Genomic DNA, 21,381 nt, shown 5'->3' on the forward strand with positions numbered 1-21,381 from the left:
ACAATCGTGTTAGATCAAAATAAAGCAAAGAAAAGCAAACTGATTTTTTTTCTTCCAAACCATATTTAGACAAAATCATATAAAAGTACCCGTATAAATCGAAATCTGGCGTATTTGCATCAAGAAGTTAAACCGGTATCGATAGAAAATTACGTGAAAAAGGTGAATCTGAGCAGGATCGAGCATCAGAGTCTGTACCCGTACACTGCTAAGTCAGCAAGGATGAGAGCAGTCAGGTGCTCTTAAGCCCGTCGCTCCCGAAATATGCTTAGAAATTTATCTCTTGGCAAGTTTATGGAGGGAAAAAGAAAGATGGAAGAACATTGGTAGAAGAGGTAAGGCACTCACCTTCCTGAAGTTGATCTCCGGAGTAATGTAGTCGTTGACAGGGTCGCCGAGCGCCGTCACGACGGAGTCTGTGCAAGTGTTGGTGTTGTCGATGGAGATTTTGATGGAGTCGTGGCGACATAGGGGCGGAACCATCACCTCCGCCCCCGATTCCTCCGTCCCGCTGTTCACGCGTCCGTTGGCAAGGCGGAGGCAGGGTCTCTTGCCCCCCTGTTCCATGACACTCAGGCCCCTGCAATGAAAGAAACTGAATTTACTTGACGACTGATGACTCAACAAAGACCACAGGAATGTGCACCCCCGTGGTATTCCGAAATTACATATTTTCGAGGAAAAACTTCAACAGGATCTTACTATGCTACGTTACCTAAGAAATATTACTGAAAGTGAGTAAATATGTTCTGTTGTTTTCATAGAAGTAGAGATAAACTGACAGGACACATTCCAGAGTTATACTATAAGCAAAGAGTTATACTATACCCCCGAGTTATACTATACGTTATACTATACGTTTGTTATACTATACATTCCAGAGTTATACTATACATTTTGTATTGCAAAAATAACAAAAAACATTTTCCGAAATTATTTAACTCCGTACTTTTTAAATAGTTTTATTATTTAAACCAAATTATTATTAAACCTTATTATTTTTTAACCAGATATGTTTATCTGGTTAAAAATTAAAATTAGATTTGAAATGGAATGTGTTTGGAATGATTGTAAACATATCCTTTCTCAACACAAAATTATCAAGGAAAAAATATTTAACATTTTTAAAAGAGACAGACCATTGAGTCTCCGATAAAATTTCTTTAGACGAATACTTTGCCATATTCAAGCCCAAATCTTTATTGTATGTTAATAAATCTAGCCTGCACAATTTATACCGAGTTCTCAATTAAGAACTTACGTTCGAAATTTTTTCGGCCCTCATTAGCATGTAAAATGTTATCAAACTTAATACTTTTAACATTTTTCCTCATTTCATATTTTACATTCTTTTAAATTGCTATAAATTCAAAATTAATTATCGAAATGCACTGAAAGTCTACGTTTGTTGTTGCTAATATATGCTCCATAGATTATTACATTAATATTAATTGGGCCCACCAGCGGCCGAGCGGTAAAGTCGCTCAACACTGGTAGTTCGGTCCGAGGTTCGAATCTCGCGAACGGGCTGGATGCATGGGTGTTTTCGTGGCTTTCCCCCATGTGTAACGTGTATACGAGCCAGTTTCCCTTAGAAAGTCCTCCCCGAAGGCATCCCTCCCCTTAGGCAGATAGCCCTAGTGTGCTTTGCCATAATTAAATATACCACCACCATTAATATTAATTAAATTACCAAAAGTGTTCTGTAAGTAAATAAAACTATTTAATATTATTTCATATTAAAATTAATAATTTTAATTACATTAAATATTTAAACGCTGTTTAAACTCTAATAACTCAAGAATTAATGAAATGTTTTGAAATCTTTTGAATCTCCTTCAATAATACAAATAAAAAGAAATTTAACCATTAAACTTTTATAGCACTTAGAAATGTTACAAAACATACACGAGAAATTTTACTAATTAAAGGGAAAAATCACATTGGAAACAAAGTATTTAAATTAGAATTAAGTCCCGTTTTTCAGGTACCAGTTAAAATAAGTTACTTAGTTTTAAGCATTACAAAACAGTAAGATATATAAGTTTTAACATCGTTTTTAGTTCAAAAATAATTGTTAGCATTTTTAAAATTAATTAAGTAAGAAAAGTACATATTTTTAAATAACTAAGTATGTATTTTAAATAAACTATTAAAATATATACTTTTAATAATTTATTCTTGTCATTCAGTTTAAATAAAAACGTATACTCTATTGGAATTTAAAAGAAATGAAAAATTCAAGATTCTCGCTCTTGAATTTATTTCTGAATAGTAAAAACAGATTGGCTACAATGAATTTACATATAGGAATAATAAAAAGTAGTTTAAAACTAATTTAGAACTGAAAGCAGCAACAAGGGGTGGTAATAATGCCAAATAAATTAAATAATATGTTTAAAATTCATCCCATATTAAATTCGGAATAAATATACGGAAAAAAAACCAAAACACCAGACGAACATTGGCAAACTGCAAGAAAAAGAGACCGAAACATACCAAAACTATAAACGAAATAAAAAAATTTACTTCTTTTGTTACATCGTCATCAGAGGATTGCTGCAATTAAAGCAACCTCTTTCCGAACCAAGAAAGACACAAATTTTATTTAAAACTTAAAATAATCTCAGAAAAACAATTAAAGAAATATGTATCTTTAATATGTCAGGTCGCAGAATGCAGTGTAAAAATTTGTAAAATTATACCATCAAAAACGTAAACAAGTTTAAAAAATAGGATTATTTTGAGCAGACCGAGTCCACAAAACAAAAATGCAGGCAAATACAAAGGCTGCAGTTAATTGTATCAGTTTATGCATATAAAAATTAAAAACATTTTACCTTCATATGATTTCTAAGTAAAATAAATTTCGGCTTTTAAAAAGCAACTAAATTTAAAAATTCAGCAAACTCATATAATCAGAAAAACTTAATATGTAAAATTTGAAATAAAATAAGATAAAAGTAGCAGAAAATTCTAGGCTGTTATGGAAATAATGACTAATATGTGCAGCATAAACAGGAAGAATATCTAATACGTATAAAAAGAAAAAATTTAAAGTGTAAATTTTTGAAACAAAATTATATAAAATAGCAGAAAATTTAAGCTCTTATGGAAATAAAGAATCTTAATCTACTCCTGTATGAGCTGCTCGAATAAAAAAATACAGGCTCTGCTTCTTGAAAGGCAGAACCCAAACGTATACTTCCATTTATAAAGTCCTCAAAATAAGGCACTGAAGAACCACGTCTCTGCCACTCAAAATAAGGTACATAATTTTCTAAGAATACTTCTCCTTTAAGGTAGAAGAATTCCGAAAACAAAAAAAAAAAAAAAAAAAAAAAAAAAAAAAAAAAACCCTAAATTTTATATAATTTCATAAACATCTCTGTACTTGAATTCTTCATTAAACTGCTGTATAACAGGACACGGACTCTTCCCCACGTATTTCTACGCAAAAAGTATAACAAACTCCGACGTGTGGTACAGGGAACTCCTGATCATTACACTTTCTCATGCTCGTTAACTGAGGATTTCCCATAAAATCCCCACAAACGGATCTCCTGGTATTGCAAAGGTTTCTAATTAAAGATAAATATCAGAATCCTTCCTAAGTTAAAAAAAATACTCAAAGAATCTCTTCCTACATCCTATATCTTTGTCAAGAATAAGTTCCTTATGCTGCATACATTTAATGAACTTTTAAATCCTGTGAACGTATTCTAAGGATTCCATTCATGAACTTTATAAACAGTAATAACCTGCTTCAACATATCATTTCAAGTACTTTTTTTAACAAAATTGTGTTGATTTCTTGTCAAAATTATTTTCTGTATTCCCAATTTTTGCATTCCCCAAATCTCTGAATTCTCAGGTTCTTACTTTCGATGTTGTTTGATGTTACTCTCAAAGGATTTGACTGCGTGAATACTTATTCATTATTAGTGCAGTTCATTATAACATTGAATTCCCAGTACTTATTATATTTATATCATTATGTTTAACAGACTTTTGCTACACCAAAACAAATGTTCTTAATTTGTAAATTTCATATTGTATTATAATCTTTTTATGTCCTAAATCATTATTTTTAATACACACTGGATGCGGGGTGTACGATGTACGGTAACAGGTAAACTCTACCTCCTTTGGAAAGCTTCAGAAGCTCATCTTCTCAAACCCTTATAAAGCTTGCCTTTTTTTAGTGTTAGTTACTATGGGAAGGCATTTACCAGTTGACCCATAGTACCCTCTATACATATACCTGTACCTGTACCTATGGTTTCAGAAAAACAAAAATCCTAGATTTTTAAAACATTCATTAAACTTTATTAATTAAGGTACAAATTGCTTTACCTTTACTAGCAAATTCTTAATAATCGGCAAAATGAATAATTTTTTCTCTCTAAAATTCGGAACTTTAATTTAAAAAGTAAGTATTTGGTTTCACTGGAAAATATGCATTGAGAAATTATCAAAGTTCAATATGTTTTCTAATATATCTGCAAACTTTTATGTAGAAGTATGGAATTTTTTGTTCAAAACTTAATAAACCATAATGAAAATCTTAGTAAGTTGCTCAAAAGTGTATAACAGCAACACCCCCCCCCCGAAAAAAAGAAGAAAAATTATATTTTAGATTCATAGACCTAAAATGCAAGCAACCAAAGATCCGAACCCACCCAGCAAAGATATCAAAACTCTTGCCGTAAAATGTCTATATTTGTGGAACCAATAAGTTTTACTGAGATAGAAACACTGAATTTCAGCCATACCCTTGCTGAAACTCGAACTCCGGATCTTCCATTTGCTAGCCAGATGTGCTACCACTTACACTACGAATCCATACGTTGGGAAATTCCTGATAACTTATTTTGATAAACGTCATATTTGAAGTGTATTTTTGGAATATTATACATGTTTTAAATGTTAACATTTGACTGATTTTCTGTATGATTTTATCTGAAAGTATGTATTTTGTATTACTTTTAAATTTCGATGGAAAGAGAAACAAAAAGGAGTACACGTTTTATGCCTAAAGATCTAAATTGCAAAATTGTAATAATTTCGTCATATATTCGATAGACGACAGCAAAACGAATTGGTTAAATGAATGGTTTGGAACTAAACAATTTCTTTCCATGAAGGCAGTCATCCTTAGGCAATAATCATGCGCACTTAACCATAATTAATAAGCAAACTAACCCGAATGTTGTATTTGAGTTAGCCCAAATTTTGTCTTATCATTAATTCGAAAAAGAGTTATACATTTTGAATGATCTAGTCGGAATTGCTCTAAGCACACAGAACTTTTTTCTGGAAGATGAGTCAATCTATTTATGAATAATGCCTAAATATAAAGTTTAAATGGTGCTCTTCTCTTAAGCTTTTAAGGCTAAACCTAATTTAGTGTGTAGGGTCTACTAACGTTTTTCTAACTTCTAAGTGAGAACTGTAAGAGTAGTAACTGCAAAGGAGAAGGATTTAAAAAAAAAACCTTTATTAACTCTTTAAAATTTACAGTGCGTCAACTCGACGCTAACACACTACCCCTCCTTTGAGCGGTAACTCAAATCACAGAACTAAATTAAAAATTCGAAGATATATACAAGTAGTAGAACTAAGGTAAGAGGGCTCAGATAATTCCTGTTTCTTAAACCCACGTCAAAACTAGCGGCAAAAAGTAAATGCAGTTATGCCACTTAAAAAACCAGCAATAACTCCGGGAATACAAGCTCACGCAACGGAGGTGACGGCAATAGCCTAACTCTGTCTAACTTCCCTACTGAGCCTCAGTTTTTAAATTAAGCAGAATTTTGAATTAAGCAGAAACTATGTAATGATATTTCATAAAACTATTTAATGTTTTTAACTACATATATCAGAAATTAAATGTATTTTTACTTAAATCAATTAGATTAAAAAGTAAAAATATTCTACGTTTTAGAACTATACAACTATTGCTTTTAAATAGTTTAGTTTGTTAATTAATACCAGATACAGTAAATATGAAATAATAATATCGTACGTTTTTCTGTATGACCATAGATTTGAATAAAACGTGAAACAACCCAAAATCGTATCGCGAGACTAATAGCCTTTTGAGGTTAATAATAAAAACAATGTTATGTATTTTTACTCTAATTGCATTATTACGCATTGCAACTTCATCAAAATAAGAAGTTTAAATTCGCTGATGTTTGCATCACTTTGTTGAAATACATTGTAAAAAGGTATCGCGCTTCCTCGTGCGTGCTGTCACAATGTAAATGGCTTGTTCGTAATGTTAATGGTCATTAAGTTTTTTTGAAGGAGGAGAGATGAAAAATGCGCCGTGCTTTCGCTGGGACTCAAACCCTGGACCTCTCGCAAGCGCTACGACTGTGCTTCCAATGACACCACGAAGACATGCGGAAAGGAGTTTAGAAAATTTCTTATAGGTTAGCTCATTTAATTAACGCTGGAGGATTCTTGACTCGAAGCTCAGCAAGGGTACAACTGATTTTCATATTTTTCTGCCTCCGAAACAATAAAATCGCTTTACATTGGTGCGAGAATTAAGAATGTGGTGGACAAATACCCGTATTTGTTAGAGTAACTTACACTATGAGAGCAGGCACAAGGAAATGCAGTATGGATTTCCTTGTGCGCACCCGTATTCGCGTGCGTCTCTTCAGTTGTACATACTGCATTTCCTTGTGCTTGCTCTCATAGTGTAAGTAGCTTTCGTAGTACTGAAAGGCCTGGATTCGAATCATAAAGAGGATATAATTGATTTCTCGCGTTTCCTAGCAATGAAAAAATATAAAATGCCCTCTATTATATTCAAATAAAAAAATTCAAACTGTATTTGCTTCGAAAATTATTATTCTTGCTATATTAAAATACGCACCCTACCTGAACAACAAACAAAACGACTGCATCCATATTAATTCATGAGTTCAGAGTATTGTTTAACTGTAACTGTTTCTCTATGCTGTATCTGTCTAAGGAAACAATACCCAATTCACCAAATCCCTACTGTAATTCAGTCGGGTGCCAATACAGAGACATTAGGATTTTTTTTAATAAGAAAAATCAGCTGTATTGTAGCTGGGATTTGAATCATGGGTCTTCCCGATTTCCCAAACATATGTGCTATCATTTACGCACGACAACCCGCTCGAATAAATAGAATAATTTCTTATACCCTAAACACTATATTATCAGTACTTCGAGTGAGTGATTGATTGCACTGCTGTGATGGCTTCCGACCACAGACATGAACCAAACGGAATTATATACCATCTCGTCGGGGAAAACTCCATAGTTATAATGTTGAATATTATATACTAGTGGTAGTTTCTATGTTTTACAAAATCTTTTCCTGTCCAAAATTACTTCATATCAACCGTAAAAAGGGTATTATTGTTGCTTTGAATTTTTTCGTCGTTTATACTGATATCGTGGGAGAGACTAAAAGCAGCTGGATGAAGATGCAAATGCAGATGTTTTGCTTCTCATAACCCAAGTGGTGATAACTATGACCCCAGAGTGTTGGAGGTTTGACCCATCCTGGTGACCCTCAGGACAACAATCTCCCTTTCAACTATCAGACCTAGTTGTTGCAGGGCTGGTGCTGACGTGGTACGGTAGAACCTGTATATTTGAAGTAGTAGCTGTTGTCTGAATAGAGAGCAGGTATCTTTCTCATGTGAGAAGTAAGTTCACCACCTCAGATTGCCGCTCTGTGTGTGATACCTCTTTCTGTAATGGTTCTATGTCAAATTTTTTGTAGCTTACACGAAAAACCCAATTTATGTGAAGTCATCATTCTCATATTGTTGCTTAGTATTCTAAGTCTTAAGATTCCTGATATGTGGCATCCTGGAAAGTCTGTTGTCGAGTATTAGCCCAAGATATTTTAATAGGGAGAAACATTTTACCAGTATTCTACGGAGTTTAACACTTGGGTTGCGTCTAAGCTGTCTGCTGCTTCCTATGAGTTAAGTTTTAGTTTTCTGTCCCAAACCTGAAGCTTATGTTCTCTGGCACATTGGGAGAATAGATCGAGATAGTACTTAGAGCTCATTTTGAATTTGCTCCTTCCTGTCACAACTAGCATAAAATTGTTCGCATAGGCTATAATTCGAGCATATTCTACGCTCTGCTGATGAAATGCCGAGTTTGCCATTATATTTCACAAGGTCGGCCCTAGCCATGATCCCTGTGGGCGCCCTCTAAAAACATTTTTGACATAAATGCCATTGTCTGATGTTACTTGTACACTTCGACATTGAAGATCCGAGCGAACGATGGTAATAATGGCTGTGGGAACAGGCCATATTCTGCAGCAAATGTGTTATGTCTGGCCACCAATGGGATTCAAAGACTCCCTTGATGTCAATGGCTATTGCCAGTGAATATAAGTCATTATCCTTGTTCTGTTGCATAGTCGTCCTTAAGACTTCTATGGCATGCTCGGTTGGGTTACCTACTTGGAATCCATATTGGTAAGGTGCAGGACATTGGTCCTTTGCAGAAAGAAGTTAAGTCTGGAAAGTAGTCTTTCCAGTACCTTACCGAGTGGACTGGCTTACCGAGTGGACCAGTAGACAGACTGTAAGATGAAGGAACTGCCGGAATTTTGACAGATTTTAGAAATAAGTTTTTTTAAACGTTTTCTCTCTTCAAAAATTGAACTTCGTCGATGACTTTGTATTAGAAAATATGGATTCTGTGCTAGCATATGCACAGATTAACACAAGGTAGGTATTATACTGGATAACTTGATTACTACAAAGCACATAAGAGCTATCTGCCTAAGGGATGGGATGCCTTCGCGGAGGACATTTTATGGAAAACTGGCTCATACTCGCATTACAAATGAGGAAAACTACCAAACCACCAGTGCAGTCAGTCCTTCTCATAACCAAACACCACAGTGAAGGAGCGTTCATGTTAAAATATAATACAAGATGAAAAAAAAATCTGAAATTTTTCAGATTTTAAATTACGTCCAAAGGGGCGTTTTTTTAACGTTTTGAGTGTTACCTTTATTTATTAAATATCATGTTCTTTGCACTTAAACCATAAAATTCAGTTCAAGAGCAATATCGCAAAATAATGTTAAATTAAGCATATCTTTAGAATTTCCGATATACACAGTCTCGCGAGCTGGAGATAAAAGTATTTTTTTTTATATATAACGTTGCCATTTCTCGCTTTTAAAGCATTGAGTTTGTAAATCAAAAATTCGTTAAAGTTTTACAAAATATAAAATCTATAATAAAACAAATTCCAAATTTGGGATTTCAAATGCCCATATTCGCAGTAGGATTTCGTCATTCAAAATTCGATGGCTCTATGTACCATTGTTTTATCACAATGCGAGAAATAGACAATCATTTATGCAGATTTTTCATTATTTAATTTCTTCAAATATAATGCAGGACTCTAACATTTTGTGGCAACAGTTTGAAAAGTGAACCGACGTTTATGAGTCCGACGCAAAATGCCAAAACGAAAGCAATAGTCCTTCGGGACTGAAATCCTTTTGGACTAAAAAACTTAAATATCCCAGTAAACAGCGTTTTATATATGTGCTTTCGTTTTTTATTTGTGTAGAAGATTTTGCTGTACTGTTTATACATTCATTTTGATGCTCATAGTTTTACCTATAGATGTACATGTATTTCGAATTTCAACTTATTAAGATTTATCTACAATGCAAAATGTCGAGCTTGAAAATGGATTGGAGCTCTAATAACTCTAAAATCGGTAGTGATAATTCCAATGCATTTTATTAAAATGGCTCAGTTAAATGGATTTCCTCTGTAGCTGATTTGAAACTGACTGACATGAATAACTGTTAGCACTAATTTCATTTACAGTTTTATGCAAATACAAACTGCTTTTTTTTCGAACTTGTCTAATAAAACTTGTCTTTTCCTCATCTTTATTTTTATAGTTCTAGTTTAAAATGTGTGAAGATAAGTAATGTGTTTCTCCTGTCACATAAGTCACGAAAGTTCCGGCAATTTAGATTTTTGCTTTATATTGCTTAGAGTCGTTTATTAGTATTGCTTTTTATTTCTGTCATTAAGTTGCTTAAAATTCAACGCTGTCTACTAAATTTGTAATGAGCCTCGCTTAAAAAAATACATTCCTTATTAAACAAATCACAAGACCATTCTGAATATTTTCTCTGCGTAAAATAAACGCTGTCTACTTTATGGTACCTTTAAAGAAAAGATTATATCCTCGTTTCTTGCAAGTTCTACCAAGAATCGATGGTAAATGCTTTAATTTTATTTTGGTACTGGAAGGGAAAAGAAGACATGAGACATGTGGCCTCTTGCTGTTCGCAGTAAGAAAATAGTGGACCACAGCTGAGAACTTTGATTGCCTTATTTTGTTTTCTGCGTCAGATCTCTTAGTGTAATCTTTTCTAAATTAGAGTTCCACTGAGCTTTGGAGTTTTATGAGACATAGTTTAGGACTCCTCTAAAAAGTTCTACAAATCTGCGCTTTTTTCGAAGTTAAAAATATTATTATAGCTGGTGTTTATATTCGATGTATGTAAATCTGTACCCTATTTTTAGTCGATCACGAAAGGTGAAGAACATAAAAAGTAAAATACTATAGTTTCACCTATAAATACTATCATTATATACGATTTCTGTCTATCTATCTATAGAAGTTTTTCTCCAAACAGATGTAATGTTTCCGGAGCGAAAAAAAATAGCCTACATACATAGATTGGCGCTGCTTAAGATCGATATGGCGTCTCATCGAAACGCCATAGAATCGATTTCGGTACAAAATCGTTACGTGCATATAACCTATATAATATGCGTATGATAATCACCTTATGAGGTGTTTCTCCTACCTTCTTAGCATGCCTTCGTGGTGTAGTGGTCAGCACGCTCGACGCGTATAGAAGAGGTCCTTGGTTCAAGTCCCGGCGAAGGCATTGTTCCTTTTTCCTCTTTCCTGCTTCGAAATAACCTAATTACTCTATAATGGCGCCCGAACTAAAACACAAAGGTGGTGGATGATGATTCTCCACCACCAGAATTTGGCGATTGGGTCCCCTAATCCCCAGTCGCCCTTTAAAAGGGGAGTATATAAGGTGATCCTCTCGCCTTCTTAGCACGCTTTCGTGGTGTAGTGGTCAGCACACTCGGCGCGTATTCGAGAGGTTCAGGTTCGAGCCCGGCGAAGGCATTGTTCATTTTTCATGTACTCCTGCTTCAAAACACCTAACGACTCTACAACGTTAATGAAAAAAAACATTCCTAATGCCAGCTATTATGTACTTATGGTGCTCGGTGTCAGAATCATTGTTTTCGAGCCATTTGGCATCGCATTTCTCCATTAAATGAAAAATCAAGTGTCATGGTTATGATTTAATTGAAAATCAAATCTTATAATTTTTCTCCTATGGGAAAAGTGAAAAAGGATAAAGTGTGTAGTGTCTTTCCATGGAAAAGTGCAATGTCGGTTTACAAAAATTTGACTTTTGAATTTCAATCAAGAATGTTTATGCTAGCGGTGCTTTTTTTTTTTTCTTTATCAATATAATATTCCAGTCCAATATAATGAATGGATTCCATTTTGGTGTTCAAATTTAGAAGAAATCCGTGACTTAATTTAATTAAAAAACGCTGCCTTAAAGAATCAATTAGAAAAAAATTAGTTGATTATTTAGGACATGACGGATAAAGTTAACATTAAAATTGAGCATTTTGACAAAAACTTCACTGAAAATGTTTTTCCCCTATGGCGAGCCCTCAGCCAACTTCGGCTTGCCACTATTAAGGCCAGAAGTGGTGGTCACGTTATTATGGAGGCACCTAATAGGTGGACCACCTTTGCTTTTTATGAAGGGATGGACCGTTATAGCCAATCCTTCTCCGGGATTCAAACCCGGGCCCTTTGGTATCGCAGTCGGCTCCCCTAATCACTCTACGATTTGGGTGGCTCACCGCAAAGTCTGCAAGGAATCCGGAGACGACTAATTTTATCAGGACTAGTGTTTCTTTTGACTTGCTTTGGAAACATGAATGGTCCTGACTCGGAACAGGGAGCTTACTCAAGCTATGTTCAAGAAATTGTGAAGTAGACAATACAAACAGGAAGGGTATACGAAACCCTTTATTTTCTATCTTTACAGGTATTTCCGGAACTTCGGAATACAGAGACAAACCACTTGTGGTCTGAACGTAAGAATATAAAAACTACTAACTAAAACTCTAACTAAAACTAACTTTGAATTAGTATACAAGTGCCTAGCATTAAGATTGGCCTTTATTTAACAAAGGTCAGTATGTAGTAGGCCGAGCTGATAAAACTACGATACGTTTGCAATTATCAAGAGGACTAAACCTCTGGCCTTGAAGGCAACCAGCAACCGAGTGAAAACTCGTAAAACTACAATGGCAAGCGGCTTGCTTTCCAATAGCTTTCCAAGCGGCTTCCTCTCTCTTGCTTGGCAAAAAGCCACAGCTTAAGTACTTGGCGTTAGCAAAACAATTTGCATAAATAAGTTAAAGCGTTTAATTCTGGCCGAAAGTAGAAAATAAGAAGTGACAGTACAGTTTTAAAATAAAATAAACGTTAGTAAAACTTAGGATCCTTACAATTTTAGTAATGGAATAGTGATTAAACCTTCATGAACTGTTCACGTTTTCAGAACCACAGACTAGTCCTGAGATAGGGCTGGCTTAAATAATGTAGTAGGCTGTAGTGCCTCCCTCACAGTTCTGCTTTCTATTCTTCACTATAGCACTACAGAAGCTTTTAATTCTCGAAGCCTGCGAACGCTCTCACAACAATTCATCATGCTCCAGCATTACTTATCCGCCTTCGGAAGTAAGTAATTTCCGACCTAGGAACATTATTTACAATTAACAGTGGCTGTTACAATTAACAGTTGATTATTGTTGGCTTATTTTAAAACAATTTCATTTGAAAGAACAATTAATATAATTTACAAGGAATCGCTATTAGGAATTCAGTCGCTAAAAGATTTATGTCAAAATTTCAGCTCAGAGAATTTTAACATGTTATAACGCTTATACTTGATATTACTGATTTTAATATTGAAACGTAATATATTTCTTCCACTGCCGATTCGTTGTCATCGAATTTACACACAACAGGTCCCTCTCAACGAACACAATAAAGGATGAACTAGGTCACATGATAGTTGTATCCGAAAAACATCACTCTAATTCTAAATTAAATTAGCAGGTCCCTCTCATCGAACAGAATGAAGAGTGAACTAGGTCACATGAAACTCATATCCGAAAATTTCGCTCATATTGGAAAAATTCGCTCTAAATTAAATATATGAATTTATAAGAAGTTGTTTATTTTTTCTCATATTTCAGCAGTAAAGTAAATTTACATGAAGAAAAGAAGTTTTGATTTCAAATCCCAGTCTGAACATTTAACAAAAAGCTTTAAAAATATTTTAGAAAGATAAATCAGAAAAACATTATTCTCACTCTTTCTCTTTTCAATTTTCACTCATGAAAGACAACACTTCATTTGATAACAAAATCGTTTTCAGATCCAAATAAACTTCTTAAGGGGAAATTAAATTAACCATCATTTATTGCACTTAGCATTTTTTTCAAACCTGTTTCCAACTTAACAAGAGAGATAATAGTGCAATAATCATCCATACAATGTAAAGAAGGCAAAGACATGTTGCAATTAACTGAAAGGGTCTCTCTGCCAAAGAGCACATAAAATGATAACTCATCTTGGAATGCTCAAGACTTTAAAAATAATACTTTTGGAGCCGGATCTCCTCCCGTAGAGATAGCGGGAAATTCTTTACATCCGAGAGACGACATGTGTCAGCTGTTTTAGTTAAATATGAGTCTAATAATTTTCCTGGGGATCCGGATATCCATTTGCCTTAAGATTCTCCTGAAGTGTCTTTAAGAAGATTACCAGCAATTAGTTTAGTTGGTCACGCAGAACTCGTTTCGCCGTCAGCTTGACATCAGTTAATGATTTCGTTTCCATGGTTATCGGGAAAAGATCTCAGTTGAACATCGCATTACCATTCTTATTTATTTTACGAACTTCCAAGGACGTTTAGCGTAAAGGATAATGTGTAGTAAAAAAGCAGAATTTAGGAACACTTCTCATAGAAACAAAATGTTGTTTTTTATGTATAATCCAATAATTTAACAGGTTAATTGCCAAGGATTTTCCTAAAAAATATATATTTGTATGCATACTGTAGTAGGACCGACCGCTTACAATAGCTGGTTACTTTCATATTTTGACTCGCTTTAATGATATCATTAGTAATATTGCCTTTCGCGCTGTTTGTTTTGGATAGTTTCGGAATATCTGTCATGCTTCGAAAACATTTTATTAAAGCATTCATCCATTCTTCAAGTACAGTGTCACACCGAATTCTCCGAACAGGATCGTCTCACTACTTCGGCATTATTTCATAACATAATTTAGTTCAATTATTATGTTAACAATTTCCTGGCTACTGGAAAGTAAAAACGTCAAGGCATATACTGTTTTATGTAACAATTTCATAATACTGTTATAATGTGGGAAGTAGATTAAAATTTTCATGATTTGTCAACTTAATTTTTTATTTTAGTAGAAATTTTTATTTTAGTTTTATGTTAAAATGTTTTCATTTTAGCTGAAAGTGGTGTCCTGTGTGTCCTAAAACAACGCTAAAATTTAAATGGGAGTTGTTTAAAAATGTTCAGTACCAACGGAATTAATACAGGAAGCTTCACTAACTAACGAATCCGAAATTTCTTTAATAATTTAGGTACTGCAACGAAATTTAAATAAATGCACATTCGTTACCTGAGCAATGAAAGGTGTTTTCAGCAGTATGGCGTCTAACTGTTGTGATGCACAATACTGGTCCGCCAATTAGATAGCACACCTCTTTAGTAGATTAGATAGTCTTCTGCACAAACTAGACTCTAGGCAACGGATCAACAACGTGATAAACATAAGCGCCCTTTTACCTCATTTTATGTAGGCAATAAAAAATGCAGTGAAATTAACAGTTATTTAAATGTCTTAAGATTATATATATATATATATATATATATATGTAATAATAAAACTCCATAGTCAAGAATACACTTAAAATTCTAACTGTATGTTCTTTTCATTTTTAATGGAGACGTTCTCTTATTTGAAAGTACGTGGAATTAAATCCACATCCCCGTAGTCAAGTTGTTTTTCCCGCCTTTTCTACACGTACAATTATAGAATGTTCTGGAAATATTTAAAGCGAACTGGAATGGCTGAAGTCATTTCTTGGAAGCTCCGCCTTTCCAGAGGCTATAAAAGGACTCGCAAAGGAATATCGCGCGCTTTTCTTTAATGTAACGATGCAGTAAACTTCATACAAAAAGTTATTAGTAGTTCTTTTTTATTTACTACGGAGATCTGATTTTTTGCAACTGCTATTTCTCCTGAATAATTATAAATGGATCCTTTTTTTTTTAAACTTATCGTCTGATACTTTGAGCTACGACTACATCTATGATACTTCACCAATTTATTTATTCCGGACAAAAGCTGGTACATCATATATACATATGTAATGAAAGAACACCATATTCGATGATATCTAATTTTTAGAATTTTATTTTTCAGGATTAATGCTTAATTATCTCAAATTCCTTACTTATTTTAAAGTAAAAGACAAAATCTGTTATTTAAAAAGCATTACAAAAACATTCTTATATTTTAAAAGAATTACCTTCGTTAGTAAAAATGTTATAAGTTTATATTAGACACTGAAGGTTACAAACAAATAGTTCAAGCACTTTCCTTTATTTACTATAATTCAACGTGAAGCCTTCCGCAAGCAAGATGCTCAAATGCATGCCTCTCTGTGTTTTTAATGTTTCTAACAGCTAGAGCTCTCAAGGTTTTCTATTTTTATGAACATCTGAAAGAGGTGTTGTGTTCATATTGCGAAGAAAATAACATCCTATTAAAATAGAAGGCTGCTATAAATCCAAGTAGAGTAAGATACTTTCATTATCTTCAAAAATATGACGTACTAGGCTTATCAGCGAAGCAAAGCCATTTCAAACATTGTGCATTAAAAATATTTTGTTACTTTATCTGAGGCAATAAATTTTATTTATATGTTAAGCATAATTAATGAAAACCATTTTAATGGGATATTGCGACATGCTGTAGGATTCTCGTTGCGAAATTCTAATTTTTCAATTTCTATGTTATCGTCTGCATCAAAAATATAAATTCGTAAAAGTAATAACATTTTGTAGCATCGTATCGGTTCCATCCGTTTTACATCTATTCGACTCTTTTTGATTTTACTGAATCTATGAGAATTTTTTTAATCTATTGATTTTATCAAGTGGCAATAATGGACGTTATTTTTATTTAAGAACGAGAAGTAATTACTACATTATCTCTGCTCTATGTATTATATTATGGTTACCGCTACTGGCTGCCTTATCGTTGCTTCGGGCTCGAATCCCTGAGAAGGCTTGGATGTTTGTAAGTGCATAGTTTATGTGCAGCTGGGAGGAACCTAAAATACTGACGATCATTAAGTCTTCTTGAGAGATCTAGTGGTAGGGGAAAGAATGGGAGGCCTTGTGATCCGTTTCTACAATGAATTCTCTATCAAAATTGGGATGAAATTTCCCGTTCTGGCAAGTCTAAATCGGTCACTCCATGCTGTGCACCTTAGGCAATGTTCTCGGTCAGGAAATGGCTAAATGATCGATGGGTATTGACTGATGAAAGCATCAAGCTGCAAGTGTCTGGCTAAAATGCGAGGATACATGCTCAATAACAGCAAATTTCTACAGCATCATTTGACAGAGACGCTTTGAACATTTGTGTTAAAGCTACTAGGATTACTAATGAATACAAACTCATCCTGATTGCTGTGGTTCATTTCATTTCAGCATATGACCACAAGATAATCTATTCTAAATCAAGAAGATTCAGTTTTTATTGTAATTCTTGTGCAAAACTTAATGTCTTAATTTCATGTGATCCTTATTCACTGGCAATAAAGTACAACTTTTATATTTCACGTAATTCCAATATGGTGTATTGTCTATGGCACAGGCTATTAAAATCTTCGACAATTCCTCTACATCCATAGTCAACATAAAGATTCAACTATACTCTCATCGGCAGTTAAAGTATGGATCATTTAACTTACTAGCTGGATATTTGCACCATGAAACTTACTCAAGGAAGAATCACTTATTCACAGCAGTATGCGATGAATTTTTACATTCTATTCCACATAGTGAATGGAAAGAGGCACAAGAACCAGTTAACCGAATCAGACAGTGACGAATTATCATTTTAGTTCTGAAGTAGAATTTGTTATATTTTTTTGGAAACAAGAAGCATGTTAAATCCAACTATACCTTCGCTGGTATCCGAACCACAGATTTTTCATTTGTTAGCTGTAGTGTTAACAGCTTACTCCATAAGAATACACACACATGGAGGAATGCGATAATTCATAACGGATTTAATTTGCTTTTGATCATGTTTATGCTTGCGCATATGCCTGAGTCAGGCATCACATAATACAGATATAGGCTTCCTTTCCTCCAAAAAAACTAATGCCTATTACTCAAAAACACTAAATGACAAAAATGAGAATAAAAAATAAAAAAATAACTGATGTCACCTAATAATTTAAAAGTAGTAAAAAAGAAATGCATGCGCAAAAAAAAACACTGAAATGTCAAGTTTTTAAAACTAGAAATGAAACAAGAATTGCAAGCTAGACTCGATTGGAATTAAGGAATTAAAAAAAAATAGGAACTAATTTAACAGAATGAAACAAATTTATAAATATTAGTATAAGAAAATCTATCCTTTACTGCCTTTGTTAATGGCGAATACCTGTAGTTGGCAAAAGCCCTATAATCCTGCAGACAACATTTAGACTTAGTAAGCGCTTGTGACCTGTATGAATTTGATTTAAATCTTTATCATTAAAAGTTTTTTCATCTCTACTGATTATAAATCACAATGTATAATGAAGCTTGTAGAGACATTATGTTCTTTTAAAGCAGGAGTACATGAAAAATGAGCAATGCCCTTGCCGGGACTCAAAACTGGACCTCTCGAACAGGCGCCAGTTGTGCTACCGTTGCACCACGAAGGCACGCAGAAAGGAAGGAGAAACTACCTTATATACGACCTCTTTTAAAGGGCGACTGGTGATTAGAGAAACCTGTCGCCAAATCCTATTGGCGAAGAATCATCATCCACCCCCTTTTAGTTCGGTCGCCACTGTAAAGACATTAAATATTTTTGAAGCAGGAATACATGAAAAATTAACAATGCCCTCGCCGAGACTGGAACCTGAACCTCTCGAATACGGACCAAGTGTGTTACCGTTACACCACGAAGGCATGCATAAAGAAGGGAGAAAATATCTCATAAGCTTTTCCTTCGAATCCTTATTATTGTAATTATGATATAAAAACAAGCTGTTAATATGAGTAGGTAAGCGATCACATAAATTTTACTTTCGGCCAAAAATGCGAAAGCAAATTCAAAACAGTTCACTGAATCACCGAATTAAATGTCAGTGGAGATCGCTTTTAAGTTCCTTAAACTCTCACAAATTAGATATTTAAAGGCATGTTTCCAAGTCCAAAGCGCTCTTACTGATATCTATCTCAGAAAGAGCAGAGTTGGGAACTTGACAACTAGAAACTCGTTATTTAATGAGTCATCGTTTCCTTTTTTCCCAACCAACAAGAAATATTTATCCGTGAAAACTTCTATGTTATATTTTTGGCAGAAACGTAACATTCCAAAAGGGAAATTCCACATATGGATGGAATTATAATGGTAATTTCGTCATATTTTATAGAACTTTTAGTTATTCTGGAGAATTTCGTAACAACTCAGATAGATTAGAGCATGTTCCGGAAATGTTTAACTTAGAATGTACTATATCAATGATATTCAGTGACTGTTTCTTTCTTTCAAGCTGATTAGACTTTTAATCATGACTGCACCCATCCTAATTGTGTAAGCAAAAAGAAAAAACGAAGGCACACTTTGGTGCCGTCATTGGCTGGATTTCCTCTAGTGTGTCACTCTCAAGATTGACTATTAAGTGATGTATTAATCTGATGACTTCTAAAAGAAAATTAGAAAAAAATTCAATGCATCTTTAAGATTTCCTTATAAATATGCAAAATTAATCTCGTGAGAAGTATTTTATTCATTTATCTGTCATTTTCCTACCATCTTCATCACATCAGAAATAGATTGATTGAAAATGATTCTATCTCATCTGCAGGTCTGATCTCATGCATCGGTGAAAAGTCAGCTTCTATAGCACCAATGCCAATTAGAGGCATTTTGCAATGGTTGCGTTATCTAGTGTCAAAATGAAAAGCCATTATAAGCGAAATGTTTGCAGCAGTAAGGCCTTCAAGATCGTTGATTACCAATAACCTGAACCTAGCATTATCTTGTCTCAGCCACTATCGTATTATCATAAAATCTGTTATCGTTTTACATTATTACCGTATTATCTTACACTTATTACATTATCTTGTTATAATTAGCATAATGTATTAGAATTTAGGGGTCTCTATATCGGGGAAAATCTGAAAGCATTCGGGAAGCTGGAACTACCGATACTCGTACTTTGCATGTTTTTATTCGTACTGAATTTTTTTACAAAAACAGGCATACCTTATTTTGATATTCTTAGGCTTCCTTTTTCTCACTTTAGTTTAACCTTCCGCTGGAAGAGAATTCTTTCAATTTATTAATTCGCATTTCACTTTTCTCCATTTTTAGCCCAAAGGAGCTTTAATTCAGAAGGACTATTAATTTCATTTTGGCATTTTACGTCGATTCACTTTTTGCGTTGGTTCACTTTTCAAACTATTGCCACCAAATGTTACAGCCCTGTATTGCATTTAAAGAAATTAAATAATGAAGAATCTGAATAAATGTATGTATGTTTCTCGCATTGTGATAAAACAACGGTACCCAGAGCAATCAAATTTTGAATAACGTAATCCTCCACCGAATATGGGCATCTCGAAGGAATTTGGAATTTGTTTTATTATCGATTTCATATTTTGTCAGACATTAACAAACTCAACGATTTCAAAGCGAGAAATAGCAACACTGTACGGATTAAAAAAAAACATTTTTATCTACAGCGCGCGAGATTGTGTATCGGAAACTTTAAAGATATGCTCATTTTAAAATTATTTTGTGATACTGCTATTGAATTGAATTTTATGGTTCAAGTGCGAAGAACATGATATTTAATAAAGAAAGGTAACACACAAAACGTTAAAAAAACGCCCCTTTTGGGCGTAATGTAAAATCTGAAAGCTTTCAGTTTTTTTTTCGGGGGGTGAATTGGAATGAATATTATTCAGCGTGTTTCACAAATTCATTTAAAAAAATTTTAGTGATTTACATAGAGGCTTTTTAGATAAATGTGCTTGGAGAGCAAAGTGTATGCAATCCACAAGGCATTTTAGTTCAGAGTTTACACTCCAGGTAAGAAAGAATTAAAAAATTAAAATTGGATGAGCAATTCGTTAATATTATATAGATAAATAAAAAGTTTCAAAAAATAGTATTTTAAGTCGTACTGAAAAATAATAGTGATAAATAAATCTTTTTTTATTATTATTGCTATAATAACGAATTAGCCAATACATGATACAGATTGTTTTAAGCATCTGCGACATAAATACCATTCAATGTCTTTAGAAAGTCCTCCATAAAGGTATTCTTCTTTTACAAAGAGAGACTTTTCACGTGATTTTCCATACTATGCTGCAAAGGAAAGCAAGCAAGAAGGATGCGATTTCTAGGCTTTCTGCATATGAACGTCGGTTCCAAATCCTTTTTAGAACTGCACTTGGATTCATTCATGACTAGTACTGGGCCTAAGTTATTTTAGTTTCATTAAGGATGAAGATCTTAAATGCTCTCCTCTGGAAGACTCAATAAGAGGGATGCAACATAGCATATTTGCTTGCATAAAAAACCATATTCGGGAAACCTTCGATAAGCAGTAATTCTACGTATTCAAATTCCAGTAGTTGCTGAAAGTTGCCCATCCAACGTTGTAATAGTTGCATAATAATGATTTCTTGCCAGCAGTGTTAAATAACCGTCTTCAGATGCTATAAATATCCACGGAGGAAGTTGGCTAACACGACGACTAACTGTAAAACCGAACAAATCGAATAGAAGCAGTACAAACAGGTACATAAACTGGCTAACCACGGGTCCTTAGCTTTTCCCTGCCCTATATTTTTATGAATGAAATATACTGAGTTCAGGTACATGTATATATTGGAAAAGGGCTGAATCACA

General features: G+C 33.9%; 2 protein-coding genes across 5 annotated transcripts in view; one reads left to right on the forward strand and one right to left on the reverse strand.

The window, feature by feature from the left end:
• The window catches only part of Ih (hyperpolarization activated cyclic nucleotide gated potassium channel Ih), a 274,094-nt gene that overhangs the window by 206,286 nt on the left and 46,427 nt on the right, over positions 1-21,381 (reverse strand). For both annotated transcript variants that reach the window (XM_085822572.1, XM_085822571.1), the window contains exon 2: positions 349-580. In XM_085822572.1, coding sequence (XP_085678698.1) covers positions 349-580 — 232 coding nt within the window. The remainder of the gene's footprint in view (positions 1-348; positions 581-21,381) is intronic.
• LOC118200183 (unconventional myosin-Ie-like) overlaps positions 545-21,381 on the forward strand; it is a 297,322-nt gene continuing 276,485 nt past the window's right edge. For 2 of the 3 annotated variants that reach the window (XM_085822568.1, XM_085822570.1), the window contains exon 1: positions 580-734. The gene's annotated coding sequence lies outside the window, so the exon portion shown is untranslated. Of the gene's footprint in view, positions 735-21,381 lie in introns of all 3 variants that reach the window. The other variant, XM_085822569.1, reaches the window with a different exon arrangement.

Source organism: Stegodyphus dumicola, chromosome 8 (genome assembly GCF_044657685.1).
Source record: "Stegodyphus dumicola isolate Sdum_Otavi_A_Nest chromosome 8, ASM4465768v1".
NCBI classification, from domain to species: domain Eukaryota; kingdom Metazoa; phylum Arthropoda; class Arachnida; order Araneae; family Eresidae; genus Stegodyphus; species Stegodyphus dumicola.